Source organism: Protopterus annectens, chromosome 1.part0, assembly GCF_019279795.1.
Source record: "Protopterus annectens isolate FY-2018-M chromosome 1.part0, PAN1.0, whole genome shotgun sequence".
Taxonomy (NCBI): domain Eukaryota; kingdom Metazoa; phylum Chordata; order Ceratodontiformes; family Protopteridae; genus Protopterus; species Protopterus annectens.
Window position 1 is genome coordinate 1,436,698,202 of NC_056725.1, and position 16,570 is coordinate 1,436,714,771.

General features: G+C 41.4%; 1 protein-coding gene across 1 annotated transcript in view; it reads right to left on the reverse strand.

Annotated features, from left to right (window-relative positions):
• LOC122798550 (b(0,+)-type amino acid transporter 1-like) overlaps positions 1-16,177 on the reverse strand; it is a 605,707-nt gene extending 589,530 nt beyond the window's left edge. The window contains exon 1 of the mRNA XM_044067606.1: positions 15,379-16,177. Within this exon, the coding sequence (XP_043923541.1) occupies positions 15,379-16,134 (756 nt within the window). The 5' untranslated portion in view covers positions 16,135-16,177. The remainder of the gene's footprint in view (positions 1-15,378) is intronic.
• Between the last annotated feature and the right edge of the window lie 393 nt (positions 16,178-16,570).

The following is a 16,570-nucleotide window of genomic DNA, read 5'->3' on the forward strand; positions in this document are numbered from 1 at the left end:
TTATCCCTTGTGATACCTATGGAGGTGGGTTTGTCTTTTGAGCCTTGCCTAAAAAAGGCACTATGGGGGTAGCAAGAGCCTTAGCCAATATCCGAAAGCCCAGGGGTGATAGGTGCAAGCTGTCCCTAGCGAAGCATCGTGGCTTGTCGAGCATGTCATCCCAGGCTGACAGGCATTGGATCCCCTTTGAATGACACCAATACTTAAGCCAATTGTTGAAATTGATCATCTTGTCTTCATATTGTGGCATCATTCTTGGTGAAGGTAAGATGCTACTCAAGGTCAGGGTCATACCGGCCTGGGCTACATGCTCAGAGAGCTCCTCTATGTCTCTTTTCATGTAGTCCAGGGAGGTACGTCTCAGGTCATTCACACCAGCATGGACAATGACTGAGTCATATTTGTACTTGCCTTGGTGTGACCTGAGTGCTTGTGTTATGTGGCAGATACTAGCGCCCGACAAGCAGCTCACCATGACCTTCTCCTTGTTCAGCCTGGTGAGCGGGATGTCAGTGTGCCTGATGATAGAGTCACCTATTACAATTGTATCAGGTGTGTTGTTTAGCCTTAAGAGCTGTGACTGTTTGGCACACTGGCTTTGTGAGCTATGTGTTGCACGTGTTTTGTTTTGTGGTAGCGGTTGCTTGGGTGTCTGCTTTGAAGGTCTCTGCTGCTTAGACAGATTTTTATTTAGAGCCTCCAAGTATGTTTTTGTGTGTTTATGTGTTTGGTTTGCTGTCATGGTAGGTCTATGTGAGACTGGCATTGTAGTGAGTGTGGTTTCCTTTTCCTCCTGACTGGTTACGCCAGTACTGAGTTGAGAGAGCTTAACCTCCAGTTTGGCTATATGGTTGCATCTCTCACATGTGTTGGAATTTGTTGGGAGGAGTAGAGGGTTGTCTGTGTACATGAGGCAGTTGTAACATTGCCTCAGGATTCCCAGATTCACCAGCTGGACCGGAGAGGAGATTGACAACTGACCTTTGGACATGCTAGAATAGTATTGGGAATTCCTTTATAATTGAAAAAAGGGCCAATGGGGAACAAGGTACTCAAGGGGAGTTTGTGAGTGTGTAGTGCTTTTAATTTTTTAGCGCAGACCTATATAATTGCTTTAGTGAGCAAGTGCCAGGTAACTTAAATGCAATGTGCTACAGGTAACTTAAATGCAAAAATGACAAACAGTAACTTTCATTCAAGTGAAACAAGGAAATAAGTACAGTAAGCAATGCAGATATCACTAGGTATCCACAGAAGCGCTGAAAAGCCGTGTTTTAGGTGAAATTAGCACTTCAGGGAAATAACAAGCAAACAAACAACAAGCATACAAACAAAGCTAGATTCAGCAGGCCTGGATCTAGTCTATGCTACAGCAAACAAGGTGTACCAATTTCAGTAAGAAGCAGTTCAAATATGCAGGCACTATAAGCCTTTAACCAGAAATTCCCAGCTCAGAAGGGCAGAGTCCAGCCTCTCCTCCCACAAGAGTGCAGACCACAAACCCTCTTAATGTAAAATAACTGGCCTGAAACCAGAATTAATACACTTTTAGAATAACAGACACTGAGCCCTCAATCAGCAGTTCCCAACTTAGAAGGATGTAAGCTACCTGTCCTGCCACCACAGTGCAGGCCACAAACCTTCCTAATATAAAACAACTGGTCTGAAGCCCAAGTGCTTAATCCAAAAGACTTAGAATGATAGCTACACTTTAATCAAGTTACTACCAAGCAGTAATAAATACAATTGAATACTTTAAAGAATGCCTGGATTAGTGCTCAAGTTATACAAACAAAGCCAGATTCAGCAGGCCTGGATCTAGTCTATGCTACAGCAAACAAGGTGTACCAGTTTCAGTAAGAAGCAGTTCAAATATGCAGGCACTATAAGCCTTTAACCAGAAATTCCCAGCTCAGAAGGGCAGAGTCCAGCCTCTCCTCCCACAAGAGTGCAGACCACAAACCCTCTTAATGTAAAATAACTGGCCTGAAGCCCAAGTGCTTTAACCAGAATTAATACACTTTTAGAATAACAGACACTGAGCCCTCAATCAGCAGTTCCCAACTTAGAAGGATGTAAGCTATCTGTCCTGCCACTACAGTGCAGACCACAAACCTTCTTAATGTAAAACAACTGGTCTGAAGCCCAAGTGCTTAAACTAAAAGGCTTAGAATGAGTTACACCAAGCAGTAATAAATACAACTGAGTACTTTTAAGATGACGCAAAAGCAAAATAAAGTAGGAAGAAACACAAATACAGTAAAAGCAGATACATTTTTTTTTTGAGTGAGCAAATGAGATGGGCCCAGGAGGAGTATCCAAGTGCAAATTTACAAGAGGGGCAGGCAGTTTCAAAGCCACCAAGATTAACACCAAGACAAAAACAGGGAGGGTGAGTGGGGACCTACTGAAAAAACAGTCAACTTCCAGGTAGATATTGCTCAATGCAACACAAACAAATTACTTTAAATTGTGTATTATTTGATAAAAGTGCAGGTAAAAATCTACATAACTCCACTCATGTAGGTCTCAGTTGGCCAAAGCTCACAGTTTAAACAGAAAACAATTCACTGTACCACTTGTATAAGACAGAAACCGAATAACAATGAGGTAAACTACACCCACTTATCACTGGCTATGCAGGTTTTTTAACAAGCCTTAACTGAAAATACCACTTGTATAAGATCTACTGAAAAAACAGTCAACTTCCAGCTAGATATTGCTCAATGCAACACAAACAAATTACTTTAAATCATGTATTATTTGATAAAAGTGCAGGTAAAAATCTACTTAACTCCACTCATGTAGGTCTCAGTTGGCCAAAGCTCAGTTTAAACAGAAAACAATTCACTGTACCACTTGTATAAGACAGAAACCGAATAACAATGAGGTAAACTACCCCACTTATCACTGGCTATGCAGGTTTTTTAACAAGCCTTAACTGAAAATACCACTTGTATAAGACCTACTGAAAAAACAGTGAACTTCCAGCTAGATATTGCTCAATGCAACACAAACAAATTACTTTAAATCATGTATTATTTGATAAAAGTGCAGGTAAAAATCTACTTAACTCCACTCATGTAGGACTCAGTTGGCCAAAGCTCACAGTTTAAACAGAAAACAATTCACTGTACCACTTGTATAAGACAGAAACCGAATAACAATGAGGTAAACTACCCCCACTTATCACTGGCTATGCTATGCAGGTTTTTTAACAAGCCTTAACTGAAAATACCACTTGTATAAGACCTACTGAAAAAACAGTCAACTTCCAGCTAGATATTGCTCAATGCAACACAAACAAATTACTTTAAATTGTGTATTATTTGATAAAAGTGCAGGCAAAAATCTACTTAACTCCACTCATGTAGGTCTCAGTTGGCCAAAGCTCACAGTTTAAACAGAAAACAATTCACTGTACCACTTGTATAAGACAGAAACCGGATAACAATGAGGTAAACTACCCCCACTTATCACTGGCTATGCAGGTTTTTTAACAAGCCTTAACTGAAAATACCACTTGTATAAGACCTACTGAAAAAACAGTCAACTTCCAGCTAGATATTGCTCAATACAACACAAACAAATTACTTTAAATTGTGTATTATTTGATAAAAGTGCAGGTAAAAATCTACTTAACTCCACTCATGTAGGTCTCAGTTGGCCAAAGCTCACAGTTTAAACAGAAAACAATTCACTGTACCACTTGTATAAGACAGAAACCGAATAACAATGAGGTAAACTACCCCCACTTATCACTGGCTATGCAGGTTTTTTAACAAGCCTTAACTGAAAATACCACTTGTATAAGACCTACTGAAAAAACAGTCAACTTCCAGCTAGATATTGCTCAATGCAACACAAACAAATTACTTTAAATCGTGTATTATTTGATAAAAGTGCAGGTAAAAATCTACTTAACTCCACTCATGTAGGTCTCAGTTGGCCAAAGCTCACAGTTTTCAGTTTATTCTCAGTTAATATGCCTTTAATATTTGTGTTCATTCTAACATAGTTATCAAAAGGCTCAATTGCTAATGCAATCAGTAAAGGTGAAAGTGGGCATCCTTGCTTAGTTCCTTTCCTAATAGTTACAGAACTAGAGAGGCATGGCCCAATCTTAACATAGGCCAGAGAATTTTCATATAGTGTTTTAATTAAGAATTTTAATTGTTGTGAAAACCATATTCTTCTAGTACCACCAGTAAATAATTCCAGTCTCTTGAATCAAAGGCGCTATTGATGTCAAGACTCACCAGAGTCATGTCTTTCTTACTTAAATCAACATAATCTATCAAGGCAAAAATTCTTTTAATATTAGTGTAGGTGTTTCTATCTTTTATGAAACCTGTCTGATCATGATCAATTGGAATTCTATCACTTCCTGCAGACTTGGTATTAGCAAAGACTTTTATTTTAACTACAGTCTCACTTTAGATTAGAGTACATACCCCTGTAGGTGTTAGTGATACAAGGGTCTTATATAGTTCTTCTGTATATTCATGGTACCTATTCTTAATGTCTTTTGCATCTGATAATTCCCTTCCACTCGTTACAATTCTGCCATATTTTTCCATTTCTTGGCACTATTAATTTAAAATGCCTCCTTATCTCTTCTTGTTCTCTGAAACTCTGCAGTCAGTCTATCATATTCTTCCCAATCTCCGTTGCCTTTTATTCTCATTCTTTCCTTATCCACTTATTAAAAGTCTCCAGAGAAAGTTATTTTGCCTTCTTAATATTTCTATTTGAGATATTTTTGTTGCCACCCTCTACACGATATTAAAGTAATATCCTTATGGCACTTTAGGTTAGAATATGCACTAAACCATGTTTCCCCGTTGCCAAGATTTAGGATTCTACATATGTTGCAGCACTGAGAAAGGAGAAGTACTGGAATCTGTAATGCAGAAATTCCATCGATCATGTCAAGCTGAGCTCCCTTAGTCTAACTGTAAAAGGAAAGCCTCTCCTCTCCTCTACTCTCCTCTCCTCTCCTCTCCTCTCCTGCACAGCTACTACTTCCAGTGTGTGCCTTGAGATATTTACTACATTGCTCCTGTTAGTCACAGAAGCAGAGTATCTATCAGCAAGCTAGGGCCACTTAACCCACCAAGACTATACATTGTCCTATCTACTAGGTAAAGTTTTGGTCATTATTAGTCAATATACTTCTACTTTCTGAACACTTCTAGAATTTTGTTTATGCTGCTTTTAATGTATTCTTGAATTTCATTGCATTTTTTTTTATTCCACAACTTCTTAAAGAAGGCAGCTTTATACATCTACAACTCGCCATGTGAAAAAATACTTCTCACTATACTTTTAAGCCACCCTCTCTCTGTCTGTAAAAATGTGGACACTTGTAATTGCATAATATCTTTTTATGAGAAGTGATTCCTTCCTTCCTTCCTTCCTGGATTTTATCAATTGCCTTCAGGTTGTGTAATATTTCTTTAATGCCACATTCGCCACTCACCTTTTTTCTTTGATATGCATAAGTTCAGTTATTTTTTTTCTTGATGTGACTTTTGCTTGTAATACCTTTATTGTTGTATTTCTTTGTACAGTCTCTGTTCTATTAATGGAATCTTGCTGATGTTATTTCCAGAACTATACTCAGTAGCCAAGATGTTGTGTTCTCATCAATTTTATGTATGCAGCAAGTCAGCTCCATTTAGAAGGATAAAGCCCTGCTTATAGCTCAGATGACCCAAGTCTGACTAGCAGCTTAAGTACCCTTTACAGCTTGTGCAGGGCAGAAGAGGAGTGACATGGCTTTGCAAGCTCACCTCTTCTCTGGAAAACGTGTTGGTGTACATGGCTGAAACATGCATTACAGTGATTGAATCCCTGTGGGGACTGGACATCCTACAGGACTGCTGGCTTCAAAGGGGGCAAGGCTGTTTTAAGGGGATACATAACTTGAGTAAGAAAGTGACATGCCTTCACTGATGTTCATTGGATGGCAAACCATGTTTGTGTTATTGGGCATGACTAGTGGGCTGAACAAGTGCAAAAAAAACAAAAAAAAAAAAACACAACACTCCTGATGGCTGCCCCTCACAGCTGGCTCTCGCTCTGGTACATGGGGGATTGCATTGGACAACTGACCAAGACACGACCTGATGACTGGAAAAAAAAAAACAATATGTATTTAAGAAAAAAAAGTTCCATTTTTCTTCCTGTAATATATCTCCTGTTTGCATTTCAGAAACCGCCAGCCTTTCTTGACACCTTCTTACACGTATTACTCAGCCATGGAAATTCATGTATAATAATGTCAAGGTCCATTTCCATTTTTATTATTATTAGCAGCTTCTCACCTCCCATTATGTAGGTTTTCCTTGTTTTTTTGTGTTACCCATGTGTATTATCTTACACTTCTATGCTTTGTCTCTAAATTGCCACGCTGCTAATGAGTTTTTAACTTGGCCAAGGCTCTCCCCATGTCATCTTCTTCTTCTTTACTAGCTCTAATACTATTTTTTTGTCATGTGCACAGAGGCATACTTTTCTGTCTAAGCCTTCTGTAATGTCATTTACATAACACTGAAGAGGACTGATCACAGAAGTGAATTGTGTAGAGCATGTCTTCCCTTTCATCATGAAGGATTCATTTCCCTATTATCCACTGAGCCCTGTTTTCACCAGTTTAGTTTTTAACACAGACTGCCACTATGGGACCCCCCTCAGTTAGCTAAGCTGCATATTAATCATGTGGACAGGACTGTGTCCAATGCTTTCTAAAATCAAAGTTCATCACAAACACACCACCTCCATTAGTCATTACTAGGATGACCTAGTTAAAGGAATCTAACACATTTTGCAGACTTGTCCTGCTTCCTGTCAATTTACATTGTTGAACCTGCTTTGCTGCTCTTCATCTAAATAATAATCCTTTTAACTATTCTGTAAGTTATTACATTTCTTTTCCAGTCACTGAGTTTAAAGTTACAGTTTGTAGTTTTGCACCATCGTCTCATGTTTTATTAATGAGAGTGTTCAGAGATCTTACATTTAGGAGTTATTACCAGTGTTCCACATTGCTTTGTCTACCTTTAATTTTAATAGTTCTTTCAGAAATCTTTGTCATGCAAAAAGACTGATATTATGAAACATTTCTGTTGCATGGTTTTGCATGTTCTGGTTCTTGTTTGCGAATCTTCAGCTACTATTCATTATCTGTGCCCCGGTGACACTCTCGTTATGTTTCCTCTTGCTTGTTAACCTTTAATGTGCCTCCCTTAATTGCTTATTGCTCTTTTGCCTATAAAAGTTTGTTTCTCCTATCTCAGTGGAGTGTGTTTTAGTTTTTGTATTTAAACTTTTGTTGCTGCCATTGTCTCATCTGCTTCCTGCTGTTTCATCTGATATTGTTTTCTTTCTTCTTCCTTTTCTGTCTCCTTTCTGCACTGCCCACCTCAATTTTTTTCTTATACTTCTAAAATGCTGTGGCTTTCTGCTTAACATTTTTTTTCTATTTCTTTCAGGAGTCTCAGTTGCTCTTTTGTATTATTGTATTTTGTTGATCACTTCTGAGAGGGAGCAATGATCCCCAACACACACAGTCACATAGACACACACACACACACACACACGCACACACACACACACACACACACACAGTCACATAGACACACACACACACACACACACGCACACACACACACACACACATTTCATGCCTCTTTACAGGCTGAGTTCATTGTTTTTTGTTGCACTTTCTCATCCTGCTAAAGTAAGCTTGCTTCAGGTCTAGCATTCTTATTTTGGTGTGTTTTTCAAATGTGCAGTTATATTTATAGATAGAGGGTCACTTTTTACGTTACTAAGCGCCCACCATTATCTCTTTCTGGGAAGCTCTCTGCAACTGCACCTGACAGTGCTACACCCAGACAGTGGTTTAATACAGCATGTGCGATACATGCACCTGCCAGGGTATCAAGCCTGACCCTGTCTCTGATAGCTCTGCCATTAAAAGGGGTGTTTCTGTAATGCTTTAAGTCTATCACTGTAATGTTTATTTTTTTCCTGCACTTGAAATGGTGGCCTCTCAAATAACCCCTGTGTGAATTCTACTGTTGTTTTCTGATTCCAGAGGGAACAATAAGCTTTCTCCATCTTGCTTACTTGCTACTTTCTTGCTGTTACCCCTTTTGTTATGTAAAGAGCTGCCCTTCCTCAGTTTTTTCTTTCCTCCCCCCCCCCTCTCTCATAGGGAGAAATCCCAGGTATGTTGTTTAGTTGGCCTTGTCCTGTGATGGCCATAATATCCAGGCAGTATGAGACTATCAGTTCATGGAGCATTTTACGCAAAGATAAACCATAGCTTATTTATATGCAACTGCTGTAAGCAAGCCAGACTTATAGATATCTGGTTATACAATATTAGACATGATTTACTAATTTGCATGTTGCACATTGCACTGCTTGCACATGAAGTAATTCATACCTATTGCACCATTTTCAAAGAACAGATTAGTTAGCTTTGTGTCTTTAATCTTGTCAGGAAAAAAATCCTAAAATGAGCCTCGTATTATGAGATCCAGAGATATTTGTAACAAAAACTAGGCTATGTTTTGTTACCATTTGTTAGTAAATAGACCTACTTAGATTAGATCACATGTGAATACCTGCCTAGGAAATGAAATGGGTGGCTATTATTTACTGAACTTCACCTACTTTGTCATCCATATATTTTCTGTACCCACATTCATCAAACGCAAGGTCTGTGAGCCAGAGCCAGTCCCAAAAAACAGTAGGCATAGAGGCAGAACTAGCTCCAGAGAAGACATCATGCCATCATAAGGCACGTGCACTCTTAATGCTGTACTTACACACTTAACCAGGTGACAATATAGCATCAACAAGGAACCTGCTAGGATGTTTATGCTCCTCACCATGTGTACCAACTTTCCCACCCTCACATAGGGTCTGGATCTCAAGCCAGAATGGGCAACAGTTGCTACATAAAACCACCTACTCCATACTTAGCACATGTTTGCAACTTGAATACTTCTCCTAAATGTCTTACTTTCTAACCAGTGATGTTTTACTTTTTAGCTGTAACTTAATAGCATTGTAATTGTCTTACCCTACCAACAAATCTATGCATCCTCAAAAAATGCATCACCGGCCTTTGTTTTCACCACTGTCTGTGGTGTATTCAATGGACTGAGTTGTTTTGCCTAGCTAATGCTCTTTGGGGGCGGGGAGGGGCATGACGTAAGGACTGTGAGACAGGAAGGATGTTGATTGTATTGTACGCTGGCTTGTCAATAAAGTTTGGAGTTGGTAGCAACAGCACACAGTTGTCCCGCGTCTTCCTTTCTTAAGTAAAAGAACACGACATGGTGTCAGAAGTGCTGTGTGGCTGTGCCTGGGACTGCTGAACACTTGCTGAAGACCGGTGGCCTAGTGCCGTGGGGGCGGACATGTCGGATGAAGAGAATGGTCGGCAGCTAGAATTAACATGGCGGCTAGCGCTCCTAATGCTACGTTTAGCATTCAGCCGCCTGAGCCCTTTGATTTCTCCAAACCTCATGAATGGACACGATGGATACGCCGCTTTGAACGGTTCCATCAGGCCAGCAATTTATCTTCGAACCCAGAAGGGAACCAGGTGAACACCCTGATATACTGCATGGGCGATGAGGCAGACGATGTCCTGAGAGGCCTCAAACTAACCGATGCAGAGCATCAGGAGTATGCCAAAGTGAAAGACGCGCCGAAAGATTTTTTATTGTCAAAAAGAACATTGTTTATGAACGTGCACGATTTAACATGCGGAAACAAGAACTGAATGAGACTGTTGATGCTTTTGTTACTGCTTTGCATGCTTTAGCTGAGCACTGCAATTATGGGACGCTGCACGATGAGCTCATAAGAGATAGAATTGTTGTGGGCTTGGCTGACACCAGACTGTCCGAGCGGATGCAGATGGAGAAAGAGTTGGACTTGGAGAGCTGTAAACATGGCCAGACAGTCGGAGGAGGTAAAGAAGCAGCAGACGGCTTTGAGGTGCGATAGTAGTGCCCTGCAGTATAACGTGAACGCTGTGCAGACACCACTCGACACCAAACGCCGGCTGGAGACCTCGAAGGTTGGGGCAAGGCCTTGGCGCCGATTTTTCAGCGACAGGCGCAAAGGGTAAAGACGCTCCGATTTCGCAGTGTTACAGGTGTGGGGGCCCATTTCATCATAAACTCCTATGCCCGGCGACTGCTGCAAGATGTCGCTCGTGTGGGAAGAAGGGCCACTACCAGCGAGTCTGCAGGCAGATTAAGGCAAGGCAGTGTATCGAGGAGGACGAGGAGCTTGGCGAGCGTGAAGAACAGGGCTTTTTCCTTGGTTCTGTCTCCTCCGGGAACCATTCCTGGATTGTGGAGGTTCAAATAGAGGGCACATCTATGACTTTCAAGCTTGACACGGGGCGGATGTTACTGTTATTTCCAAGTCAGACCTGGACAACTTGTTCAGTGGGAAGGATGCTCCTCTGCTCCAGCAGCCGGAGAGACCCTTGTTGGGGCCTGGAGGGACGCCACTGGAGGTCACAGGATCCTTGGAGCTTCAGCTTGGTTATGGACAAAGACAGACATGCGAGAAGGTGTATGTTGTTAAAGGCCTCCGCACGCCGCTTTTAGGTCTTCCTGCTATTTTGGGGCTGGGTCTCCTGGGCGGGTTGACACTATTACCATGGAGTCTTTGAAGGCCTCATACCCTGAACTGTGCTCTGGGCTGGGGGTAGTGCAGCGGAAATACCATATAAAGCTTCAGCCAAATGCGGTGCCATACTCTTTGAAGACCCCCAGGAGGATACCCCTACCTTTGATGGGGAAAGTGAAGGAGGAGTTAATGAGGATGGAGACACTGGGTGTTGTTACCAGAATGGAGGAACCTACTGACTGGTGTGCAGGCATGGTTGTCGTCCCAAAGAAAGACAGTAACAGACTGAGACTATGTGTAGACTACACTAAGTTAAATGAATACGTATGCAGGGAGAGGTTTGTGCTGCCCTCGGTTGAGCAGAGTCTGGGGATGCTTGGCGAAGGTGTTTAGTAAACTGGATGCCAATATGGGATTTTGGCAAATTCCTTTGTCAGAGGAGTCGGCGCTTACCACATTCATAACCCCTTTGGGCGTTTTGCTTCAATCGCCTTCCCTTTGGCATTAACTCTGCACCCGAACACTTTCAACGCATGATGGCAGAGGTCATTGAAGGACTAGAAGGTGTGATTTGCCACATGGACGACGTGCTGGTCTGGGGTCGTTGCCAGGAGGAACACGATGCCCGGCTTCATGCGGCATTAAAGAGACTGGAAGAGGCAGGCATCACGCTGAATGTGGGAAATGTGACCTGTCAAGGAGCAAAGTGACCTTCTTGGGCCATGTCATCACAGATTCTGGCATAAGCCCAGACCCAAGGAGGACCGCGTCCATCACGGAGATGGAAGCACCTGCAACAGTAGGAGAACTCAGGAGTTTCCTGGGCATGGTGAATCAGGTGGGAAAGTTCATCCCTCATTTGGCTGAGAGGGATAGAGCTCTGAGAGACTTACTATCAAAAGAATAGCTGGTACTGGGGGACCAGGAAAAGGCATTCAATGACTTAAAAGATGCGATCACCTCACCTCCAGTTTTGGCTGTATACGACCCGAATAGGGATACGAAGGTTTCTGTGGATGCATCATCCTTTGGGTTAGGGAGCGTGCTGCAGCAACAATGGGAGGACGGCTGGAGACCTGTGGCCTACGCATCAAGGTCACTCTCACCTACAGAGCAACGATATGCCCAGGTTGAGAAAGAGGCTCTAGCGTCTACCTGGGCATGTGAACGCTTCAGAGGTTACCTATTAGGTAAATCGTTTTGTCTAGAAACTGATCACAAACCCCTGGTTTCATTGCTTGGAGGTCAGGCGCTGGATCTTCTACCGCCTAGAATCCAACGCTTCAGGATGAGACTGATGCAGTTCTCATACACAGTGCAGAAATCACTGTGGGTGGCAGATGCCTTGTCACGTTCTCCACTTAAAACCAGGCTAACACTGGAGGAAACAAAGTTGATGGAGGACACGGATATCTATGTGAACAGTATTGTGGAAAACATGCAGGTGAAGCCTTCCTTCCTCCAGACACTACGGGAGCAGCTGAAAGCAGACAGTGTGTGTGTGCGGGTTATGGAATTGTGCAGTCAGGGGTGGCCGCTGTATGCGAACCAGGAACTCTTGCTGAAGAGCTACTGGCCAGATCGTTCTACATTAACAGTGAAAGATGGGTTGCTGTTAAAAGATTCACGCCTTGTTATCCCCTCTGCCATGCGTAATGAGGTGTTGTTGAAATTACATGAGGGACATCAAGGTATCGTGAAGTGCAAAGCCAGAGCCTGTCAGACGGTCTGGTGGCCTGGACTCAGCCAACAGATAAACGACATGGTTTCGGGATGCAGGACGTGCATCTCAGAGAGGAGGAATCATCCTGAGCCCCTCATCCCAACTGAATGTCCGGACAGACCATGGCAAAGAGTGGGCACGGATTTATTTGAACTAAAAGGACATACTTACCTTCTTGCTGTGGATTACTTATCCAGGTTTCTTGAGATTGCATTGTTGAAACATAGCAAATCCAACGAGGTCATCACCCACTTAAAGTCCTTCTTCGCTCGCCATGGTATCCCAGAGGTCCTCGTGTCCGATAATGGCCCTCAGTTTTCAGGCCAATCTTTTGCGGACTTCGCGGCTTCTGGCCGAGCATGTTACAAGCAGCCCCAGGTTCAGTAGCGGGGAGGCGGTTCAGACTGTGAAGAACCTGCTTAAGAAAAGTGTCGATCCATACATGGCTCTTCTGGCGTACAGGACAACGCCACTGCAGAATGGCTATAGCCCTGCGGAACTTCTCATGGGACGTCGGTTGCGGACTTCTCTTCCGATTCATCCTTCGCAGTTGGACCCGGTGCTGCCCGACTGGAGAAGGCTTGTGGGGAAAGAGGAGGAGAAGAGGGTGTATAATAACTACAACCGGCGCCATCGGGCAAGGCCGCTGGGTGATGTGTTGCCGGTGACCAGGTGTGGGTGACAGATATGAAGACCCCAGGTACTGTAGACCAAAAGCATTACTCGCCGAGGTCATTTACGGTAGACGTGCCCCAAGGGACTGTGCGGAGAAACCGTGTGCATCTGATTCCCTTGCCAGAGCTTGAGTGCAAATCAAACCCTGTGGGTCAGGAGAGTGAGTTAAGTAAGACCGTTGAGGCCTTGCCACCTTGCAATGGCCTTTCCCGAAACCGGGTACATAGTGATGTTGTGAGGACCAGATCAGGAAGAATTATTAACAAGCCGGACCGATTGGATTTGTAGTGAACAGTCTGTAAATAGCAATGTCATTTGTGTTATAGTAATCTGAACATGGCTAAGTGAGCAGTTGTGGCCATGCACCAAGTTCGTAGTGAAGACGAAGAGATTGAATAGATCTGGGTTTTGTAATAAGGGAAAAGGGGCCTTATAGAAAAGGAGATGTGGTGTATTCAATGGACTGAGTTGTTTTGCCTAGCTAATGCTCTTTGGGGGCGGGGAGGGGCATGACGTAAGGACTGTGAGACAGGAAGGATGTTGATTGTATTGTACGCTGGCTTGTCAATAAAGTTTGGAGTTGGTAGCAACAGCACACAGTTGTCCCGCGTCTTCCTTTCTTAAGTAAAAGAACACGACACTGTCCTTCCCATCTTTTAAAACTTATTTTCTATCACTGTCTTTGTCATGTTCATTTACTATTAACCTACAATATGATGCAAGCTTTTCTTACTAACTGTGACAATATCACATTTCTACTTCACTTCGTACCCTTTCTTATTAGCTGTAAACCATGTCAAGCTTAAATTACAAAGACTGAAACTGTACGTCAAAGGAAACTTTACTATATAAAAACTAAAAAAACAGTGATTTTGTCTCTGTCATGAAATTTCTTGTGCATAACTGTATGTTACAAATATGTATTTGTATTTTCTGTATAAGCCAAACTAGCCACTTGTATATAACTATATATGTTCCAGATAATGAGTTTTTCTTTGCATATAACCCAGATTATCTAGAACTATCTGTACTGTACATAATATGTATGTACTAGATGTCTGCTTGGGCTGTCCTCTGTAATTAATATATATATATATATATATATATATATATATATATATATATATATATATATATATATTACATACATACACACACACACACACACACACATATATATATATATATATATATATATATATATATATATATATATATACATACATACACACACACACACACACACACACACACACACACACACACACACACACACACACACACACACACACACACACACACACACACACAAACTATAGGCCTGATTCCTAAAGATTTGCTCTCAATGTAAGTGACTTACCCTAGCGTACACACCGGAGTAACAGCAAGCAGGCCTGTTAGAACCTGGCCCTTGGTGTAAGCCTGTTTATAGAAAGGTCTTACACTGAAGTAAGTCACTTACACTAACAGCAAATATTTTGGAATCTAGCCCTATGTGTTGCATTAGCCTGTTGTATTACTGTACAACAGAAAATGCTTGAAACATAAAATGTACCTGTAATATTAATGGATCTTTTCTCCTTAGGGTTCTGCTGAAAATGGAGTCTGGCCAAAAGAAATAAGCAAATAATAAAAATAAATAAATCTCATTGGGGTGTAGGTATAAATTAGAGACAATGGCATTATGAGACACAAATTCAACACATAATGTACTGCAGCTAAGAAATGAATCAAGAGCCCACGCTCTGTGAGGTATCAGTGTTAACCAGTGTACTACCCCTCTCTCCTAATTATAAATAGCAAACTAATGTAAATAAAATGGCATGCATATTTTAAAGGCCTCTCCAACCGTCTAATTCTGTAGCTTTGGCAGGTGCATGTTTTGATGTCAGTAACCACTGTGTATGATGTTCACATATACCATGTATCTCATTGGTTTGGCGTAATATGTTGCATTCTTTTTATTGCATCTGTATATCTTACTATTTAATCACACAGATCTTTTTCTACTTATTCCTGTTCTCCTCTTTAATTGCATGAGAAAAATCACATTTCCTTCTCTGTATTTTATTTAGTATCATATTTTTATAGCAAATATATTATTCCAAACTGCTATGAGGATGTAGAGCTCTAAATCTGTAATAAAAAAAAACATTGTTTTGCTGTTCTTGACAAGGCACATAATTTCAACTTTAAACTATATACTCTTGAACAGATCATCTTTCAAGATAAGACAAAATAATTTGTAGAATGTTTTTTTTTCACAATGAAACATTAGTAGTCTACAATTTGAATAAAAGTATACTGACCTGAGGACGTTTCACTTCTTCGGTCACATTGTTTAGCATATTCCAGCCATCATAGGCCCACAGAGCCTGGTAGAAGGCAAGGCCTACTGGGCCAAAACCCACAGCTGTATCTTGAAAGGCATTCTGAAGATTCATTGTCTGTCCACGTATTAACACAACCACTCCGCCAACAAGAATGAGAAATAGTGCCAGAAGTTTGGCCGCAGTAAAGACATTCTGAGTACCTGTTGCTAGTTTCACATTAAAGCAGTTGATGGCAGTTACAACTAAGATGCAGATGGCAGCCACACATTTTACTACCACTTGGGGTGGAGCACAACCTTCATAAAATGGTGCAGCCACATACTTTGCAAAACTTAGTGCGTTAGCTGCTGTCTTTGAGGGCCCGGTCAAAATTAATGTGGTATACATGTAAAGAAAAGCAGGAAGTGGCCCAAAATTTCTAAGCAAATAGATGTAATTTCCACCGGATTCCTTTATTGTGGTCCCAAGTTCTACATAGCAGAGACCCCCCAACATAGACAGCACACCACCAGCAGCCCAGATTAAAAGACTGGCGCCTGGACTGCCCATATAGTACAAAACCCACTCTGGTGACATGAAGATTCCAGAACCAATCATTATACCTGCAATCAAACATACTGAGCTAAAAAGTCCCACTTCACGTTTCAGGGCTACATTTTGTGATCCTGTGCCTAAAATCTTGTCAGGCATCTCAGAGGCACTTTTTGAGTTTTCTGTTCCCTCTGTCTTCATGTTTGTATCATTTCATGCAGTCAGTTTCGAAACATATACACTCTGAAAGCAACTGGCAAGTGCTGTACATATATTAAGACCGCTTCATTTTAAACATTGCCAATATTGCATTAATGATTGAATACGTTTGCACAATATGTTTGTTGTGCTCAGGCATGCAAAGTTTTTCCTGATAAAGAAAGATAACTAGCTTTGCAAACAGAGTTTCTGCTGTACAATTCAAATAAAGCATTCTATTTCAGATTTTATGGCTAAAGTAAGTTAACAGTTATCCAATGCAATAATAAAATTAACAAAACTTTACTGAGTGCATTTATTGCATGTTAATGAAAATCTTAATGTGTAACATGAAATAAAGACATTATTCTGTTGTTGGTTGCCTAGCCCAGTGTCTAAACCTCTGTATTGTTTTACCCCTAGTTATACTAAGTTTAAT